This window comes from Crinia signifera, chromosome 7 (assembly GCF_055691185.1).
Source record: "Crinia signifera chromosome 7, ASM5569118v1, whole genome shotgun sequence".
Classification (NCBI taxonomy): Eukaryota; Metazoa; Chordata; class Amphibia; order Anura; family Myobatrachidae; genus Crinia; species Crinia signifera.
Window position 1 is genome coordinate 179,950,109 of NC_139223.1, and position 17,807 is coordinate 179,967,915.

At 44.6% G+C, this 17,807-nt stretch overlaps 1 protein-coding gene across 1 annotated transcript in view; it reads left to right on the top strand.

Moving 5' to 3' along the window:
* Positions 1-17,807, top strand: part of UBE2F (ubiquitin conjugating enzyme E2 F (putative)) — a 199,545-nt gene that overhangs the window by 174,928 nt on the left and 6,810 nt on the right. Inside the window, exon 9 of the mRNA XM_083154509.1 lies at positions 5,902-5,964. Coding sequence (XP_083010635.1) covers positions 5,902-5,964 — 63 coding nt within the window. The remainder of the gene's footprint in view (positions 1-5,901; positions 5,965-17,807) is intronic.

Genomic DNA, 17,807 nt, shown 5'->3' on the forward strand with positions numbered 1-17,807 from the left:
TCAAACCCCCAGGGGTTTCACCAATTTTGATACAAGTGGGCAGTGAAAATGAAAAATTACATTTTTTTACACAAAAATGCAGTTCTGGCTCAAAATTTTTCATTTTCACAAGGAATGAAGGAGACAAAGCACCCCAAAGTCTGTGCCCCAATTTCTCCCGAGTACGGCAATGCCTCACATGTGACCAAAAAATACCAGTTGGGCGCATGGCAGGACTCAGAAGGGAAGGAGTGATTTTTGGATTTGGCAGCACAGATTTTGGTGGAATGAATGGTGGGTGCTATGTTGCATTACCAATACAGTGGAACCCCCCCACAAGTCACCCCATTTTGCAAACTACACCCCTCAGGGAATTCATCTAGGGGTATAGTGTACATTTCAAACCCCCAGGGGTTTCACCAATTTTGGTACAACTGGGCTGTGAAAATGAAAAATTACATTTTTTTTACACAAAAATGCAGTTCTGGCTCAAAATTTTTCATTTTCACAAGGAATGAAGGAGACAAAGCACCCCAAAATATGTGCCCCAATTTCTCCCGAGTACGGCAATGCCTCACATGTGACCAAAAAATACCAGTTGGGCGCATGGCAGGACTCAGAAGGGAAGGAGTGATTTTTGGATTTGGCAGCACAGATTTTGGTGGAATGAATGGTGGGTGCTATGTTGCATTACCAATACAGTGGAACCCCCCCACAAGTCACCCCATTTTGCAAACTACACCCCTCAGGGAATTCATCTAGGGGTATAGTGTACATTTCCAACCCCCAGGGGTTTCACCAATTTTGGTACAACTGGGCTGTGAAAATGAAAAATTACATTTTTTTACACAAAAATGTACTTCTGGCTCAAAATTTTTCATTTTCACAAGGAATGAAGGAGACAAAGCACCCCAAAATCTGTGCCCCCATTTCTCCAGAGTACGGCAATGCCTCACATGTGACCAAAAAATACCAGTTGGGTGCATGGCAGGACTCAGAAGGGAAGGAGTGATTTTTGGATTTTGCAGCTCAGATTCTGGTGGAATGAATGGTGGGTGCTATGTGGCATTAGCAAGACCCCCGATGCACGGTGAAATGATGAACCTAATAATCCATCGATGTGTGGTATATTTTGAAACACTCCTTTATACATAGGCCGGGTTTGTCGGGGCAAGTTTCACAGTGGAAAATAGTTTCCTTTCTTATTCCCTTTTTATAGCAAACTTTGCACCTTTTTTGTGTCCTGCCCTTTCTTGCAGTGGAGGGGATTTCGTTGGGAAAATGCTGCCCTGGTACAATACGGGGCCCAGTACTAGAAGTACTGGGGCCCTCTGCCTGCTGGTTCCCAAATATTAGGCCCTTTATGACTTCCTCTTGAAAGTGCATAAATGTCCCCCTCTGGCCGGTAGAACGGAATAGCACGTAAGCGTTATACAGTGCCATCTGGATGATATACACGGCCAGCTTCTTGTACCAGATATTTGTTTTCCGCAGGGCACTGTACGGCTTCAGTACCTGATCTGAAAGATCCACTCCGCCCATGTACTTATTGTAATCTAGGATACAATTTGGTTTTGAGGTGTGGGTACTGGTACCTCGTACAGGGATGGAGGTGGTACTGTCTCCATGAATTGTTGTCAGTATAAGGACATCCCTCTTGTCCTTATATTTGACCAACAACATATTTTCGGTGCATATTCCCCTGCTTTCACCCCTTCTCATTACTTGGGCAATGTGCGTTTTGGGGAGGCCTCTTTGGTTCTTGCGCACAGTACCGCAAGCTGCTGTACCTCTTGAACCAAGGGCCTTAAACAGGGGGATGCTGGTGTAAAAGTTATCCACATAGAGGTGATAACCCTTATCCAGGAAGGGGTGCATTAAATCCCAGACAATTTTGCCACTAACACCTACGAGGGAGGGGGGGCATTCTGGCGGTTCAATTCTTGAATCCTTCCCTTCATATACCCTAAACTTGTGGGTGTACCCTGTGGTGCTTTCACACAGCTTATACATTTTTATGCCATACCTTGCCCTCTTACTGGGAAGGTACTGGCGGAATTTAACCCTTCCTTTAAAATGTATAAGGGACTCGTCAATACAAATAAATTTTTCAGGGATGTATAGCTCTGCAAATTTGGCACTGAAATGATCAATGACCGGCCTGACTTTGAATAGCCGGTCAAAGGTGGGATCATCTCTGGGTGGGCACTGTGCATTATCGGTGTAATGTATAAATTTATGGATTGCCTCAAAACGAGTCCGAGTCATGGCCATACGGTAAAATGGGGTGCTGTACAGAACATCTGTACTCCAATATTGCCTAATTTGTGGCTTTTTTACTATGCCCATATGAAACACCAGACCCCAAAACGTCATCATCTCTACTGCATCTACAGGGGTCCACCTAGCAAATGATGACGTGGGGTTTTGAGCAATAAACTGCTGGGCATATAAATTAGTTTGGTCCACCATTAAATTTATAAAATCATCAGAGAAAAATAATTTGAAAAAGTCAATTTCTCTGAGACCTGTGGAATCAAATTGGATTCCTGGCATGGCCAAAAACTCAGGAACCTGGGGCTCAAAATTGTCTGGTGGTGGGGTCCATACGAGATCAATTATTGGGGGGGGGGGGTCTCAGCTGCTCTACGGGGGCGTCTTTGAGGGGGTCCCTCATCACCAGAGGAGGAAGAGGAGCTTAAGACGAATCCTTCAAATTCCCCGCTTGCCTCACTGGCTGTGTCAGAATCAGAGGCAAGCATGGCATATGCCTCCTCCACTGAATACATTCTTCTGGATGACTGGGATGACATTTGGGAGGACATTTGGGATGCCATTTTTATTTTTGTGTTACTGGTAGTGAAATGTTTCAACACGTGTATAGTGTAGGGGGGGGTACAAACTTTATTTCAACCCGGGGGGTATGTAGTGTGTTGTGTGTATGTAGTGCAGAACAAAAAAAATACTTTATACAAAAAAAAAAAATGAAGGGGTTAAAAAAAAAAAAAATTGAAGGGGTTAAAAAAAAAAAAAATGAAGGGGTTAAAAAAAAAAAAAAAGGTCCTGCACCAAAAATTGAGCACAGATGTTGGTCAGTAACGTCTGTCACTGAACAGCGCTCAAAGGCAACAGGAATCTGATCAAAAAAAAAAAAAAAAATTGATCAACCCTGTGCCGAAAAAGCTGATCAGTGATGTACGTCACTGATCGGCGCACAGTGGCCACAGGACACCCACAAAATCAGTGTGTGTAAAAAAAAAATTAAAAAAAGACCCCACAGCACTCACAAAAAAAAAAAAGGTGATCAGTGATGCGACACTGATTACCAGTGAGGGACAGCAGGTGCACAACCTTTGGTGCAACTGACAGTGCAACTGGCAGCAACTGACAGGTATATATATAAAAAAAAAACCTCTGCGCCCCCAAAAAGTTGCTGATCAGCACAGATATACTGATCAGCACAAAAGGGGGGGTAGCAGACACAAAATATACACTCTCTATCACTCTCTGTCACTATCTCTCTCTATCTCTCTATCTCTCACTATCTATCACTCTAGGACACTGCAGCAGCAGCACTGACAGTTATATGTATAAAAAAAAACTGCACCCCCAAAAAGGGGGGGTAGCAGACACAAAATATACACTCTCTATCACTCTCTGTCACTATCTCTCTCTATCTCTCTATCTCTCACTATCTATCACTATCTATCACTCTATGACACTGCAGCAGCAGCACTGACAGTTATATATATAAAATAAAACCCCTGCACCCCCAAAAAGGGGGGGTAGCAGACACAAATCTCTCTATCTCTCACTATCTATTACTATCTATCACTATCTCTCACTATCTATCACTATCTATCACTATGACACTGCAGCAGCAGCGACAGTTATTTATATATAAAAAACCCCTGCACCCCCAAAAAGGGGGGGTAGCAGACACAAAATATAGCTCTCTCTGTCACTATCTCTCTATCTCTCTCTATCTCTCTCTCTATCTCTCTATCTCTCTATCACACTGCAGCAGCAGCAGGAAGTCTCAGGAAGTCAGATCCAGGAAGCGTCCAGCACGCTACAAGCAGTGAGCAGGTGATCAGGTAAGGTATTTGCAAGGATCAGGTAAGTATTAGCAAGGATCAGGTCGGTATTCACGGCAGACAGGCACGGTGACCGTTCTGCACGCTATTCCAGACCGGAATGGCGTCTGCAGCGCAGTCACCGTTAGTTTAAATGTCGCGCCTTGGCTGTGATTGGTCCGTGGGTCCCACGGACCAATCACAGCCTTGGGGGCAGGTGGGGTGAGGGTGGGGTGAGGTGTCATCGTCACCGATGACCCCCTCATGCCCCCTGACGCCCGGCGGTGATTGACACCTGTGTTACCAAGCGTCTGATTCGCTGGTAACACAGGAAAACGCTGTGAATGGCTGTTCACACTGAACAGCCAATCACAGCGATCGCCGACGGGGGGGCGACATCGCAGCCCCCCCTGGGCATGCAGGGACATGTCTGCTGTCAGGGACAGCAGACATCGTCCCTCTGTCACTGCGTCTCGAGACGCAGTGACAGTTTAAAGTCATGACGTATATATACGTCATGTGTCGGGAAGTACTTCCCGGCCATGACGTATATATACGTCAAATGTCGTGAAGGGGTTAACTAAAGTGTTTTTGGGCGCATAGAAAGTACATATGAAGTAACTTGCAATGGTGCCCATTGGCCCCGCCTTTTTAATTCCTCATTGATTGATTAGTTGCCTCTGCTCTATACCCTGGTCCAGCCTACAAGTCTTATGCTACCCATACACTTATGCAGTCGGATTTGATGCGTCATCGAAGTGCAATATCCATCGAATCCGATCGCATCTTGTGGTGCAAAAAGTACCCCCTTTCAGCACCCAATGTCGCATGCCATCTTGAAATGGCGCATTGGGTGCTGGCAGAGGGCGGCGTTGTAGCGTAGTGCTAGAAGTAGTGCTAGCGGGCGGCTGGGGTCAGTGGTGGTGGTAGAATTGTTCTCTCAGCCAATCAGAGGGCTGCCCAGTGTTTTAAACAATTCTGCCTCCACCACTGACCCCCGCCGCACGCTACCAGTGATCCCTCTGGCCCCCTCTCATTCAAATTATATTTGGCATGTCTATATTCAGTATGGGACTTCCGTTGTATCTTCATGAGAATTGTAATGTTGTGAAGAGAGATAAAATTACGAGCCCATCATTTGCTGCCTTAGATTTTACAGGCTGTTTTTAAAAAGTAAAAGGAGCTGATTGGTTTGTACTATATTGCTTACAATGTTCTCTCTCGCCAAGCTTTGATAAATACCTACCTATGTAAGGCTGTTATGGGTTTAGCCAGCCAAGGGGAATGTACTGCATCCAATCAGATTCTGCCTTTCAGAGGTCACAAAATGACCACAATGCATCTGGTGTGTGTGGGTTACATCACACTTCGCCTGTAGCAAAATTTTATTTAATATTACCGGTTTGCCGTTTAAAATACATGAGACTCCTACATCTATGTAACGCTTTGTAAACGTCTACCTGCCCGGTACTTGTGCATTGTGTGTCCACTCTGTATGTCGAACGAAACCTCTCTACTGTTGTGTGACATGTATAACTGATCCTCATATGTCACACTTTGTGTGTACGACAACTGCGCACCGCTGTCAGTTTGTCAGATGTGCAGAGATATTGCTGTTCCTCTGAGCTACGCGTGACAGGAATAAAAGGTGACGGGTAACTGGCGAAACCATCGTCTGACAGGTTGACGGGAAACATCATTTGTAATGCAAAATGTGACCTTTGCTTGGAAGGTCAGCCTCTGCTTTTGCTTAAACTGGAATCAATTTGCTTATGTTCGAGTCCTGTGCAATCCTGTTATGCGTGAAATATCTGCTCTCTTGTGAAGGCTTTCTTTGTTCCTGTAGGATCTGTTAAATTTTGATGATCCTTTGAACATTGAAGCAGCAGAACACCATTTGAGAGATAAGGTAAGTCTCCGAGCCCCAGTGCACATTACCGTTCCTATATATTCTCATGGTTTAAATTAAGCCAGTCTTTTTTTTGGTGGGTGGTGGCAGTGGGAGGGGGGGTGGGGGGAGTGACAATATGAACGACCTCACATGACATTATTGATGGAGTGGATCAGGATGCTGTAAAGAATGCTGTGACTTATTGAATCGATTGGCGGGCCAGTGAGGTCTCACCTTCCAAGTACTAGTAATTCCTGGTAGCGAGACGGGCGTACTTCCCTGGCGGTGATGCTGGGGTACACTCCCTGGCATTGAGGATGAGGGTACACCCGCTGGCGGTGAGGCAGATGGGGGTACACCCTCTGGCGGTGAGGCAGATGGGGGTACACCCCCTGGCGGTGAGGCAGATGGGGTACACCCCCTGGCGGTGAGGCAGACGGGGTACACCCCCTGACGGCGAGGCAGGTATGGTCCCCTCCACTGTAGTGTCAGCCTGAAAATCAGAAGTACATCCATAGATAGTGGATGGTGTGATTGCCAGGGGTAAGTAATGTACAGTGGACGTGACTAGTGTGTGTGTGGTTAATCAGGTGATAGTACATTATTTGTGGACTGAAATCAGCTTTTTAACTTCTAAAGGTATTATCCTTACTGTCTCACAACCATGGGATCCCCTCTGGGATATACATTGGTACATCCCGCTCTCCCCAGACAGTGCTAGTTGTGCAACTAGCACTGTCTGGGGAGAGCGGGATGTTACACGCGCAGTTATCACTCACCCTTTTATGTGAGCCTGTAGTGTGCATAGGAATACTTGGATAAAGTACTTTTTGGAAACCAGTATGTATTTCCAACCATAAAAGACACGTATGAAGAAGAATAGTGTATATGTGTGTGACGAAGAGACCATACCGCCACCGGAGCCCATCCATTCTGCTTTGCAGCTGTGGCAGGTAATTTGCCAGCACATAAACGCTGCTCATGATCCGCTGAATGCAGCACATGTCAGCACTGCGAGGTCACGCTCTCTCGTTAGCGCTACACCTTGTGCACAGAGGCCGCACACACCATCTATTGTGTTATTTAACCTGAATGGCCTATGGTGAGATGGCTGAAAAGCACCAGCGATCGGGAAATACTAGATAAACATAATGTGTGGCGCGTATTTATTACCCTGCCTGGCCTTCGTGTGACACGCACTTCTATTGCAGGGCATTAGGAAAAGGCATGGTATATAAATAATACAGCACAGGCTGCGCGGTGTGGGCACCTCCGAGCACCTTGGTGTATATTCTGTGTGTGTGTGTTAGGTCTGATTACTGGTTCAAAGTGCACGTATATGTCATGTATTAATGTCTCCACATCTGCTGACTCCGATTTCTCGCGCCTCCATGTAGGACATCCCTGATTTGCTTGTTTTTTGACTGTGTACAGAGTGTAGAATTATTAAGGGTAGTGGGTTGTGAAGCTGGTTCTAGTCTGAAAAATCTAAAATAAACTGAAATGCAGTTACAGGAATATAGATAGATAGATAGATAGATAGATAGATAGATAGATAGATAGATAGATAGATAGATAGATAGATACACTGTATTGTATTAAACCTTAAAAACTGATAAACACGAGGGTGATAAAGAGTGATAAGCATCCAGCCAATCAGCTGCTACATGCCATTTATCAAACACTGCCTATATCATGACAGTTAGGAGCTGATTGGCTGGGCATTTATCACCCTTGCGTTTTTTCTCTTTTTAATGCTTAATACATCTCCCCCTAATGATTGGTGACTTTGTATTTCCTGATTGTTATTACTATTATTATTCTTGTTATTATTATTATTAAGTTGCTTATATAAAAAGCACTAATCCACAGCACTAGACATTGTTTAAACAGAATCACAGGGGCTCTGCACTCACTATATGAACTAACACTGGAGTTCCCCCATCAGTTGTCTGTCCTCTATGTGTGCCAGGAGGACACATTTACTGCTTATTTGGCACACACAGAAGTGAAAAACAATAAGCATTCATGAGATTTGTTGAAGCGTAGTATTTTCCAAGGTATATAATTTATAAAGGTCCACCAGCAATACTTACTGTATATGTAAGATCTTCCATAACTGATTTGAATTATTCATCCAGGTCAATCGTGAACAGGTGTCGTTTATATTTTTTGAGTGTAAAACAGACTAAAAGGAACCCCTGAAGACGTTTCGTCTCCAGGGGTTCCTTTTAGTCAGTTTTACACTCAAAAAATATAAAAGATACCTGAATATGATTCATATCCCATACTAACAATCTATCATTGGATTCCCGCAAAATGCCTGTAAAACTAAGGATACCCCTATAGCACAGTTGGTGTAATGGTCAGCATTGCTGCCGCACGGCACTGGGGTTCAATATTAACCACGGCCCTAACTGTGTGTGTGTGTGTGTTTGCGTGGGTTTCCTCTGGGTACTCCGGTTTCCTTCCACACTCCAAATACTTTCTTGCTCCCAATGAATGTGAACCTTAGTGTGTATGTACTGTACATGAGGTAGTGAATATAGATTGTAAGCCCCACGGGTGTAGAGACTGATCATAATGGCAATATGTGGTTGTGTGTGCTATGTAAATAACTATTATACGTCAGAGTTGCCGACTTTCATTAAATCCTCTCCGGGAGAAGCCCGGAGAGGAAGCTTTCATGACGATTTTTGGGGGCGGGGCTTAACAGTGACGTCATTATGCCCCGCCCCCATTACGGGAAATAGCCTAAATAACTGATATCCATGGAGGGGGCGGGGCTAAAACGTCACGATTGTGCCGTTTTAGCTCCGCCCCCTCCCCTGAGACCCGCGGATTGCGGCATATAAATGCCGCGATCGGGGGGCTCAGTGGGGGTCCCCCTGATTCCGGGAGGGTTGCCCACCCTTCCGGGGGCCGGGAGGAAGGACCCGATTTTCGGGAGACTCCCGCAAATTCCGGGAGGGTCGGCAACCCTGTTATACGTGTGTGCGCGTGCAAAAGGATACTAGCAGATCAATAATGGCTGTACAAAATAGGCGCGCCAAAGGTGATCAGTTGCAAAGAGTGTCTGGATTGAGTTGAAAAGTCAAGGTACACTTATAGACCAGAAAAACCGGACTCCAATATAATCCGCAATGAACGATTAAATATGAATGAGCAATGTTTTTGTTAGGCCCTGTTAATAGCAATTAGCACCCATTGTCTGCTCTCAGTACTACAATAGTATCAGGCTGGGAAATTCTAAGATGAGATCTCAGTAAAGAATTAGCGGTTGCAGGAGAATACGTGGCGTGTCATCACTGTATTGTTTTCTTTGGCTTTTGTCTATGAAGTCAGATCTCATAAACTCCAGCTCAAATTACCTTCTGTATGCAAGATGTCTCCTGATTTATTACATCTGGTAATAAAAAGTAAATTAGTAGGTCACTGACTTGCTCCTTAGGTGTCATTAAAAAATGTTCATGATGTATTATGTCTTTCGCACTCAAATTGTAGAGCTGTAAAGTAGCAAGTCATCGAAAAGGATTGTGAGTATAGTCCAATTGTTCGGCAATAGTCCTTTTCTGAAATGGGCAAATTGCCTTCTGGGATTCTTAGTATGAGCAGTTCTGGAATTTTTGTTTACAGCAACTGAAGAGGATTTCCGCTGATTTGGTTCCCTGCCCCCTGACTGGCGGCTGAACGCGCTCTCAGCAGAATCTCGCTGTGACCTCTGTAGCACTCACACTGTAAGGGGACTGGCGGCTGAACGCGCACTCGGCAGAATCTGGCTGTGACCTCTGTAGCACTCAGATGACCGCTTCCAACATGGTCCTCGCACACTTTGCACGATTCCCCGGACAGTTTGTAGATCGATAAATAATGATCCAGGAGAATTGCGGTTAGATATGATGGCTCCTTCATCAAAGGTGTGAAGCCTGGTGATTGGAAGTGGTACACTAATAATGTCAATATTTTTTGACAACCATTTCCATGTGACCTTTTGTGGCTGTTGATTTTTTCAGGTGTCTACTTTTTACATAAAGACAAGGTAACCCTGTTGATCCTTTTGAGTCTGTTGACCTGTCCCGTGGCTACCAAATGGGGTCCACCTAATGACCCACGCTCGGTTTGTTCCCTCAGAACCGAAACACCTCTCTTCCCTCCAGTAAAAATGTGGGGGCCCTACTTTTGCTCCTCTTTTAACTACTACTTTCAGACTGCCAAATCAACCCAGGTCATTGCCATTTTAATCTGGGTTCATCTGCAGTCTGAAAGCACCATTTCCCAGGTCGAACAACCCAGGATTTAAACCCTGGTCACGACCAGAGTTGAACACTGCTCTGAACCGTACAGTGTCAACGGGTAACCGGGTTGAGCGACCCAGGTCCGGTTCACACTATGGAAACATCATCAGTTCCAAGTGCTTTGCACTCAGACGCAATCAAACATACAGAAACACAGAGGCTATCAGGACTAGCTTTCGAAGCTTTTGCTTCAAGTGGGGTTAGTTGGTAATCTCTATATATCTATCTCCCCTCTATCACCGCTAGAGTCAACATGATGGACCATATTACTCCTTTGTGTGCTAAAGATGTCATAGCAGAAAGTGAAAGCTATTTTTGCAGGGACACTGATCTGTTTCAAACTTGCTTGATATGGAATGGAGAGAGGGAACTGTGAAGACAGAGATTGGAGGTAGGAGCAGATAGGGACTGTGGTGAAGAGTTTGTGGGCTGTGAAAGTAAAAAACTGCCCCAGCTCAAAGTGAAAGTACATTGCAGAACCCGTCATTTTGATGGGCTTTTAACTAGTGCATTAATAAAAATGCATTCAAAATTTACAGTGGGGGGGGGGGGGGGGGGGGGGTTAGATGTCAGAGGACTTACATAGTAAGTATAGTGCAAAGTTTCCCAAACATTTTTGAATTATGGCACCCCTGAGTATCAGAATTTTTTCATGGCACCCCTAGGCCAAAAGTTTCTCATTGATAAATCTGAAAAAAATATTAAACGTAGTAAATTGTGTATATCTCATCCTTATGTCAGTTATGTGGTAATGGACAGAATTTACTTTTGTTTGTCCATAATTTGCCTATTACATTGGTCATAAATAATTTTGAATTGGATGGACCACCAATACAGGGCACCCCTGCAAGTCCCCCAGGGTGCCACAGCACTGGTATAGTGTGGGAACCACTGGTATAGTGTATTCCTCGCCACGTATTACACAGGATCTGACAGAATTCATCCCCTTTCCTGCACGTTATTAAGTCTTGCATCCGTTGCTGAATATCAAGCTGTATTGATCTCTATACTGCGCCCTTCATGTTTTTTCCTTAAATTCCTTAAAGATAAATGTTCGATCCGTAGTGTACGGTTATTGCCAGGATTTATGGCGGATCAGCAGAATAGGATTTGCACTGTGAAGGGGTCACTACAATGGGATTTGTGCTGTACAAGAGTCAAAAGGATGGACTCTGCCGAGCGCAGAGGTGAGCAGAATAGGACGTACTCCATCTACGGATGAGCAGAATGGAACCTACTCTGTTTGTATTGTATTGTAGCTTTGTTGTACACGGTCACCAGACCCGTGTGCAGCCTCCACTGTCCATGGAGGGCACCCGCCTCTCTGATGGTGAGTAGACTCTGGCGTTATGCCAGAGTCAACTGCGCATACGGCAGTCTCCATCCACGCCTTTTTCCCGGGGACATCTCCAGGGCGCAAATCACTCAGAAATGGTCACGACGGCCATTTTCCGAGTGATTTGTGTCTGCAGTGCAGAGACCCCGCCACGGGACTCCAGAGAGGTAAGTATATTATATAGATGCGGTGTAGGCCCCCCTGGACACAGGGCCCATGTTCACCACACTCATTATAGAAATGCCTATGAAGTACAGTATTATAGTTAATAGTGTGTTTTGCCCAAATTAATTCATCAAAATACTTAATTTGTCTTTAGATGGGATATTTTATAATGTATTTTAAACTGAGTTCTTATCAGGAAGTTCACTAGCATTCCTAAGGTTCAAATCCAGAGCATGGGATACCCCCAACCCAGGCCAAGGAGTAGCGATTTGGCCATTATTAGAGCTACAATTTGGAGCATACTCCAACTGTAATCCAAGACCAGCCCTCAAAGATATACAAATGGTTATATATCTTTATTTCTTTATGTTGATTTATAGTTATTGCCTATTATTTCTTTAGTCTGGGCTAGTACTGTGATTTTTGCATAATTTGCATTTTTATTCTCACATCAGAAACTCTGTATACGGTTTACCTAGGGTAGACCGGTAATTATAGTGGGGGAATTCAATTAGCACACTGTAAATCACTGCAGCTAATTAATCCGTAACGGGGCAATTCAATTTATCCCGATAGCCGGCGTTGCCGGGGATTTTAATTCACCTCCTTAGCAGATGAAACAGTATATCTACGATTATGAAAATACGGGGATCCCTCTTTTGTTTTGGGGGGGTTTTTTCTGCATCAAAACAGGTATTTAAAAAAAACACAGTGGTAATTGAATTGAATGATAATGACCTTCAGGCAATATTTGTGTATGTATGTGAGGCCTTGGCTATCTAGCAGGTGACACGGTTGTGGGTCATATTGTCGACCCGACTTAGGTCGACAGGCAGCAACGTCGACATGGTTCTAGGTCAGGGCTGGGCAACACCGGCCCTCCAGATGTTAGTGAACTACACATCCCAGGATGCTTTGCATTAGTTTTGCTGTGTGGCCATGCTGAATCTGATGCAAGGCATGCTGGGATGTGTAGTTCATCAACATCTGGAGGGCCGGTGTTGCCCAGCCCTGCTCTAGGTTGACATGGGTGAAGGTCGACGGGTGTCTAGTTCGACGGGTGTCTAGTTCGACATGGGTTTTTACTCGAATGTCGATACAGTCGACATGGACACAGTTTGAAGTCAACCGCAGCCCCTCGCATCACTCGCTTCGGGCACGGTGGTTTGCTGCGCTCGGCACACTATTTTATTTTCCCACCACACCCTAGTGGATGGTAGGGCATGAAATACCGCCTGTCGGCACATGTCGACTCAAAAAAACTGAAAAAAACCCCATGTCGACTTAACGCATTAGTCGACCTAACCCATGTCGTCTAACGCATTTTTCGACCTAAACCATGTCGACCTTGTCCCAGGTCAACCTAGACACCTGTCGACCTTCATCCATGTCGACCTAGAACCCTGTCGACCTTGTTGCCTGTCGACCCAATGGTGTCGACCTAAGTCGGGTCGACAATACGACCGTATCCCGGTGACACATATCTGTTTTAGCGTAGAATAATGGTCCTAGTCTCCAAAAAATCAGCGAGAGAATATTATTATAAAACTGCACTTTTAACGAAGGTTCCTAATTACACGGCACTGATGGCAGTTACAGTTTGATCAGTATGTGCACTGAGAACCTAATTTCAGTTGCAGAGCTCTGTCACGTCGCAATGGAGATTGTTAATGTTTTCTTTTGTGCATAGAATTACAATGTGTTCTGTTGGTATTTATTTTATATAGCCACTGACGGCATTGTAGCACCTTTCTGTGTATTAGAACTACAGATGTTTGGTATGAAGTTTTAGTAACCATTGAACAGCAAAGCTGAAAACGTAACCATGAAAAGCAGTTGTCCTCCTTATGGAGAATACCCATGAACTCTGCCTCCCCTCTCGCTACTTCTCAGCTTGGAACTCACAAGTGCCGTGCTTATGTCTGAGGCTGGGCTGCTATGGCCTTAGCAGTGTGCCTTCTGTAAATGCAAGTGACGTAAACAGGCTTTTATAAGTGTGTGTGTGGGGGAGGGGGGGGGGGGTTATCACAGCTGGGGTTAATTAATGTCCAATTTTATAATTAGGATCACCGACCTCCTTCGGTGCCATTAACACTGGAATAGAAGCAGCAGAAATGTTATCTCTTTTATTCAGCACAAGGTGTTTGTTTTGTTTTTTCAACCTTCGGATGAATGTTGTTAAATATATCTTTTTACACGGCCGTGAGTGCCCTAAATATTCCTGAATCTCGGTAGTAATTCTATATCGTTGGCTTCACACGGGATAGATAAACAGACTTTTCTCATACTATATCTTCTTCGCCTTGTGCGAATTAATCCCTACATTTAATATATGCTACTTATCGACTAGTAATAAGTTCAATATATATATATATATATATATATATATATATATATATATAAGCGAATAGCCGGCACTTGCTTTCAAAGAACTTTGCTGGGGTGGTGCCTGAACAAAACAGGATACATACAGGCGAAAGACGGCACTCACCCACCTTCAAAGAAATCATGGAAGCTCAAATGTGCATCTGCAACGTTTCGGGTTCTTTTATTATATTTAATTAATAAAAGAACCCGAAACGTTGCAAATGCACATTTGATCTTCTGTGATTTCTTTGAAGGTGGGTAAGTGCCGTCTTTCGCCTGTATGTATATATATATATATATATATATATATATATATATATATATATATATTGTAGTGTAACTTTTAACCACTGTGTCTTGGACCTTGGATATTGTGCTTGTGAATCAAGGAAAATCTATCACGATGGTCGTTACCAGCCCTACGTACTTCGTTAAGTTCTAATAACCTGTTCTAATAACCAAATGGAGCATTAATTAGTAAGAACAAGTCTTGCAAATGCATTTGTCACATGTCACCTGCTTTTGTACGCAGCGCATATATTGGGTGACTTTATTTTTACTCTTTGAGTTGAGCGCGGTCAGACCCTCCTCCGAACAGTAAATCTGTCTGCACTTTTTAAACGTGTCCTTGCTGCAACTCAACATGTATTTTTGCCAAGGTGTAAAATTGGACCTTCCAGTTGGATTCAATCCTACAGCTGAATGAGGCCCAGAAAGGCAAATAAAAACAGAGCAGTGTTTTATAGGTCTTCTATTAAACTAAAACACCACCACACGCGGCCTCCAGAAACCAGAGGAACTTCCCCTGTGTATAACAAACTACTTTGCAGATTTCCTTCTTATTTCATTTATAAAGAACATTTTCATTAAGGTTTTCCTAAACGCACCCATGGTGGACTTCCAGACACACAATAGGTCAGAAGAGACAACGACAATACCATATAATGTCACTGCTATGGTGTACTTGGAAACCAGACAGAACCTTTTTGGCACCAGAAGAGCCTATTTCCTAATCCTATTGATCAATTTTTGCTTCTGTGTGAGCACATTCTTTAAACGCCGGACGCAAATTCCGACATGGCAAATAGCGGCCACGTATTCAATTCTGCTGTTTCCGACAGCATTGAAGGCGGATTCCGACAAAACAGATGTGACTTTAAAATCTGCCGTTTTCGCCGACACGCTCACTTTTCGACACTCGACAGCCGGAACATTGAATCCCGGCTATCGAGTTTCTGGCGACCTGAGCGAAAACGGCCCAGGATTCTGACTGTTGGGACGTTCCAAAGAAAGGTGGGGCTGAAGCGCTGCCTGTGTCTAAGTTAAATGAAACCCAATTTTTAGAGAAAAAATATGACACACAACTAATTGACAAGGCATACAAATTAGCAGAACAGAAAGACAGAGCCAAGCTACTGGAACCCAAACCCACACACCCCGACAGAGAAAACACAAATAATGACGTATACTTCATCACACAATTCAGCGACTCAGCACAACAAGTCAAAAACATGATCAAGAAACACTGGAAAATCTTATTGAAAGATATTAGCAGACATCTTACCAAAAAAACCAAAGTTGTATATAGAAAAGCACCTGACTTGAAACAGAAGCTAGTAAAAAAATCACATTCCACCTACAGAGATGAGACAAAGCCAATTAGAAGCCAACACAGACACAAATGGATTCCACAGATGTGGACAATGCATGGGGTGCAGAACCCAAAAACACAGAACCACTAAGACAGTCAAACCATTTACATCAACAATCACCAATGAAACTCACACCATCAAGAGGGAACTCACATGCCACACCAAAGGAGTTATATATTTATTGACATGTCCATGCGGCCTGCAATACGTAGGCCGGACCATCAGACCTTTCAAAACAAGAATAGCCGAACACATAAGAAACATACGGAAAGGATATGATCAACATAGCGTATCAGCTCATTACAAATCCGCACACAACCAAGATCCAAGCACTTTACAATTCTGCATTATCACACAGGTAAAACCAAACTGGAGGGGGGATAACTATGGAAAGGTCCTGGATCGGGAAGAACTTAGATGGATATACACCTTAAAAACCCTAGAGCCAAAAGGAATGAATATTGACTTCAATATTGCATCCATAATCTGATTATGTCACATCATCCCTTACCATACTAGCATCTCATATGGTCACAGTCCTGTATTCCCCGCAAACACTAGCATACAACCATCATCAGGTATTCCCTTGAAGGATACCAACCAACATCACAGCCCCACAATTATCAGGAATCAAGTTACACCACCTATGAAGGGTTGAAGCGCACCAAGTGTAAACCCACGTCAGACACAGCACCTTCACTCAGAAACTAAGAAACCCCGCAAATACAAAACTAACCACCTTTAGCAACTTCACTTAACCACTCTCCCATTTACCTCTCTCTTAGGAGAGAGATCCACCCGTAATACCCACAATTCCACCTGGCACCCACTCCCCCATAGCATAGACACACACCTTACACATAATCCTGCATGTTCCCAGCATCTCCATAGACACACAGAATTACACCTGCAATCATTCGTGCAAACCAGCCCCACGATTTAAACCCACAGCTGCATGAGAATCAAAGGGGGAGGTTAAGGCCAATCACACGCAAGCCACCTCCCACCTTCAAACAAAGAACCAATAAGATGTCCGGAAATCTCAGCCAATAACGAGACACCTTCTCCTATGAATAGAGACAATTCACAATCACCATGGCATCCTTGACAAAGGCTTAACCATAGCCGAAATGCGTTGGACCTCACCACACATCCAGAACATCCAGAGCAGGTGCCCCATCCAAATATCGGGCTCGGTCTCCTCCCGCGGGAGTACGAGCGCACTGACCAGTCCGTGACGTCATCCGGCTCATCGCTGCTGGTCTCGCGAGACCCGGAAGTGACTCCGCGGCTACGATCAGTGGATCCAGGCACCGGTCCGGGAGTAAGACGCTGCAGCGCCACCGGACAGAAGACAACACCAATCACTACAAGGGAGACGAAGGCCGAACAACGCCGCAGACTCCTAGTCACCAACCGGGTAAGAAGCAGGTTAGCGGGACGCCGCTTCCTGCTTATCCCACACACAGACTTTATTGACCGCCTCGAACCTGCAAGGGCAACTTGGGTGGACAAACAAGACTTTATCCCCGCAGTGCCTACCCAGGAACATCAGCGCACAAACCCAGAGAGACATAAACCCAGGCCGGGTTTATGGTGTAAAGGGATCTGCTGACTCCCTGATTCCCCGAGGGGCTCTCTGCGACTGTACGCTACGGGCCCGCACTGTCACTCACTACCCATTCATTATTCATTTATTATTTTCTCTCTGCACCACTCTGTAATTTTTTCAATAAAGCACTTTATGCACGCAATACTGACTAAAGTTTCATTTAACTTAGACACAGGCAGCGCTTCAGCCCCACCTTTCTTTGTAACTTGTAAACCCACAGGGGGTACGGGACACCCCTGAGGCTCGAGCAGCGCCAGAACAACCAACCATAGGTGAGCGCGGTATAGCAACCATTTTTTCATTGTTGGGACGTTCCGACTGTTGGAATCCCGGATTGAATACATTCTTTTCTCTCTCTCCCAGGCTTAACGGGGTGATAATAGCTGACTCGGTAAGCTTCGAAGGTTGCTGCTTACATAGTCCTTGTGACGCCG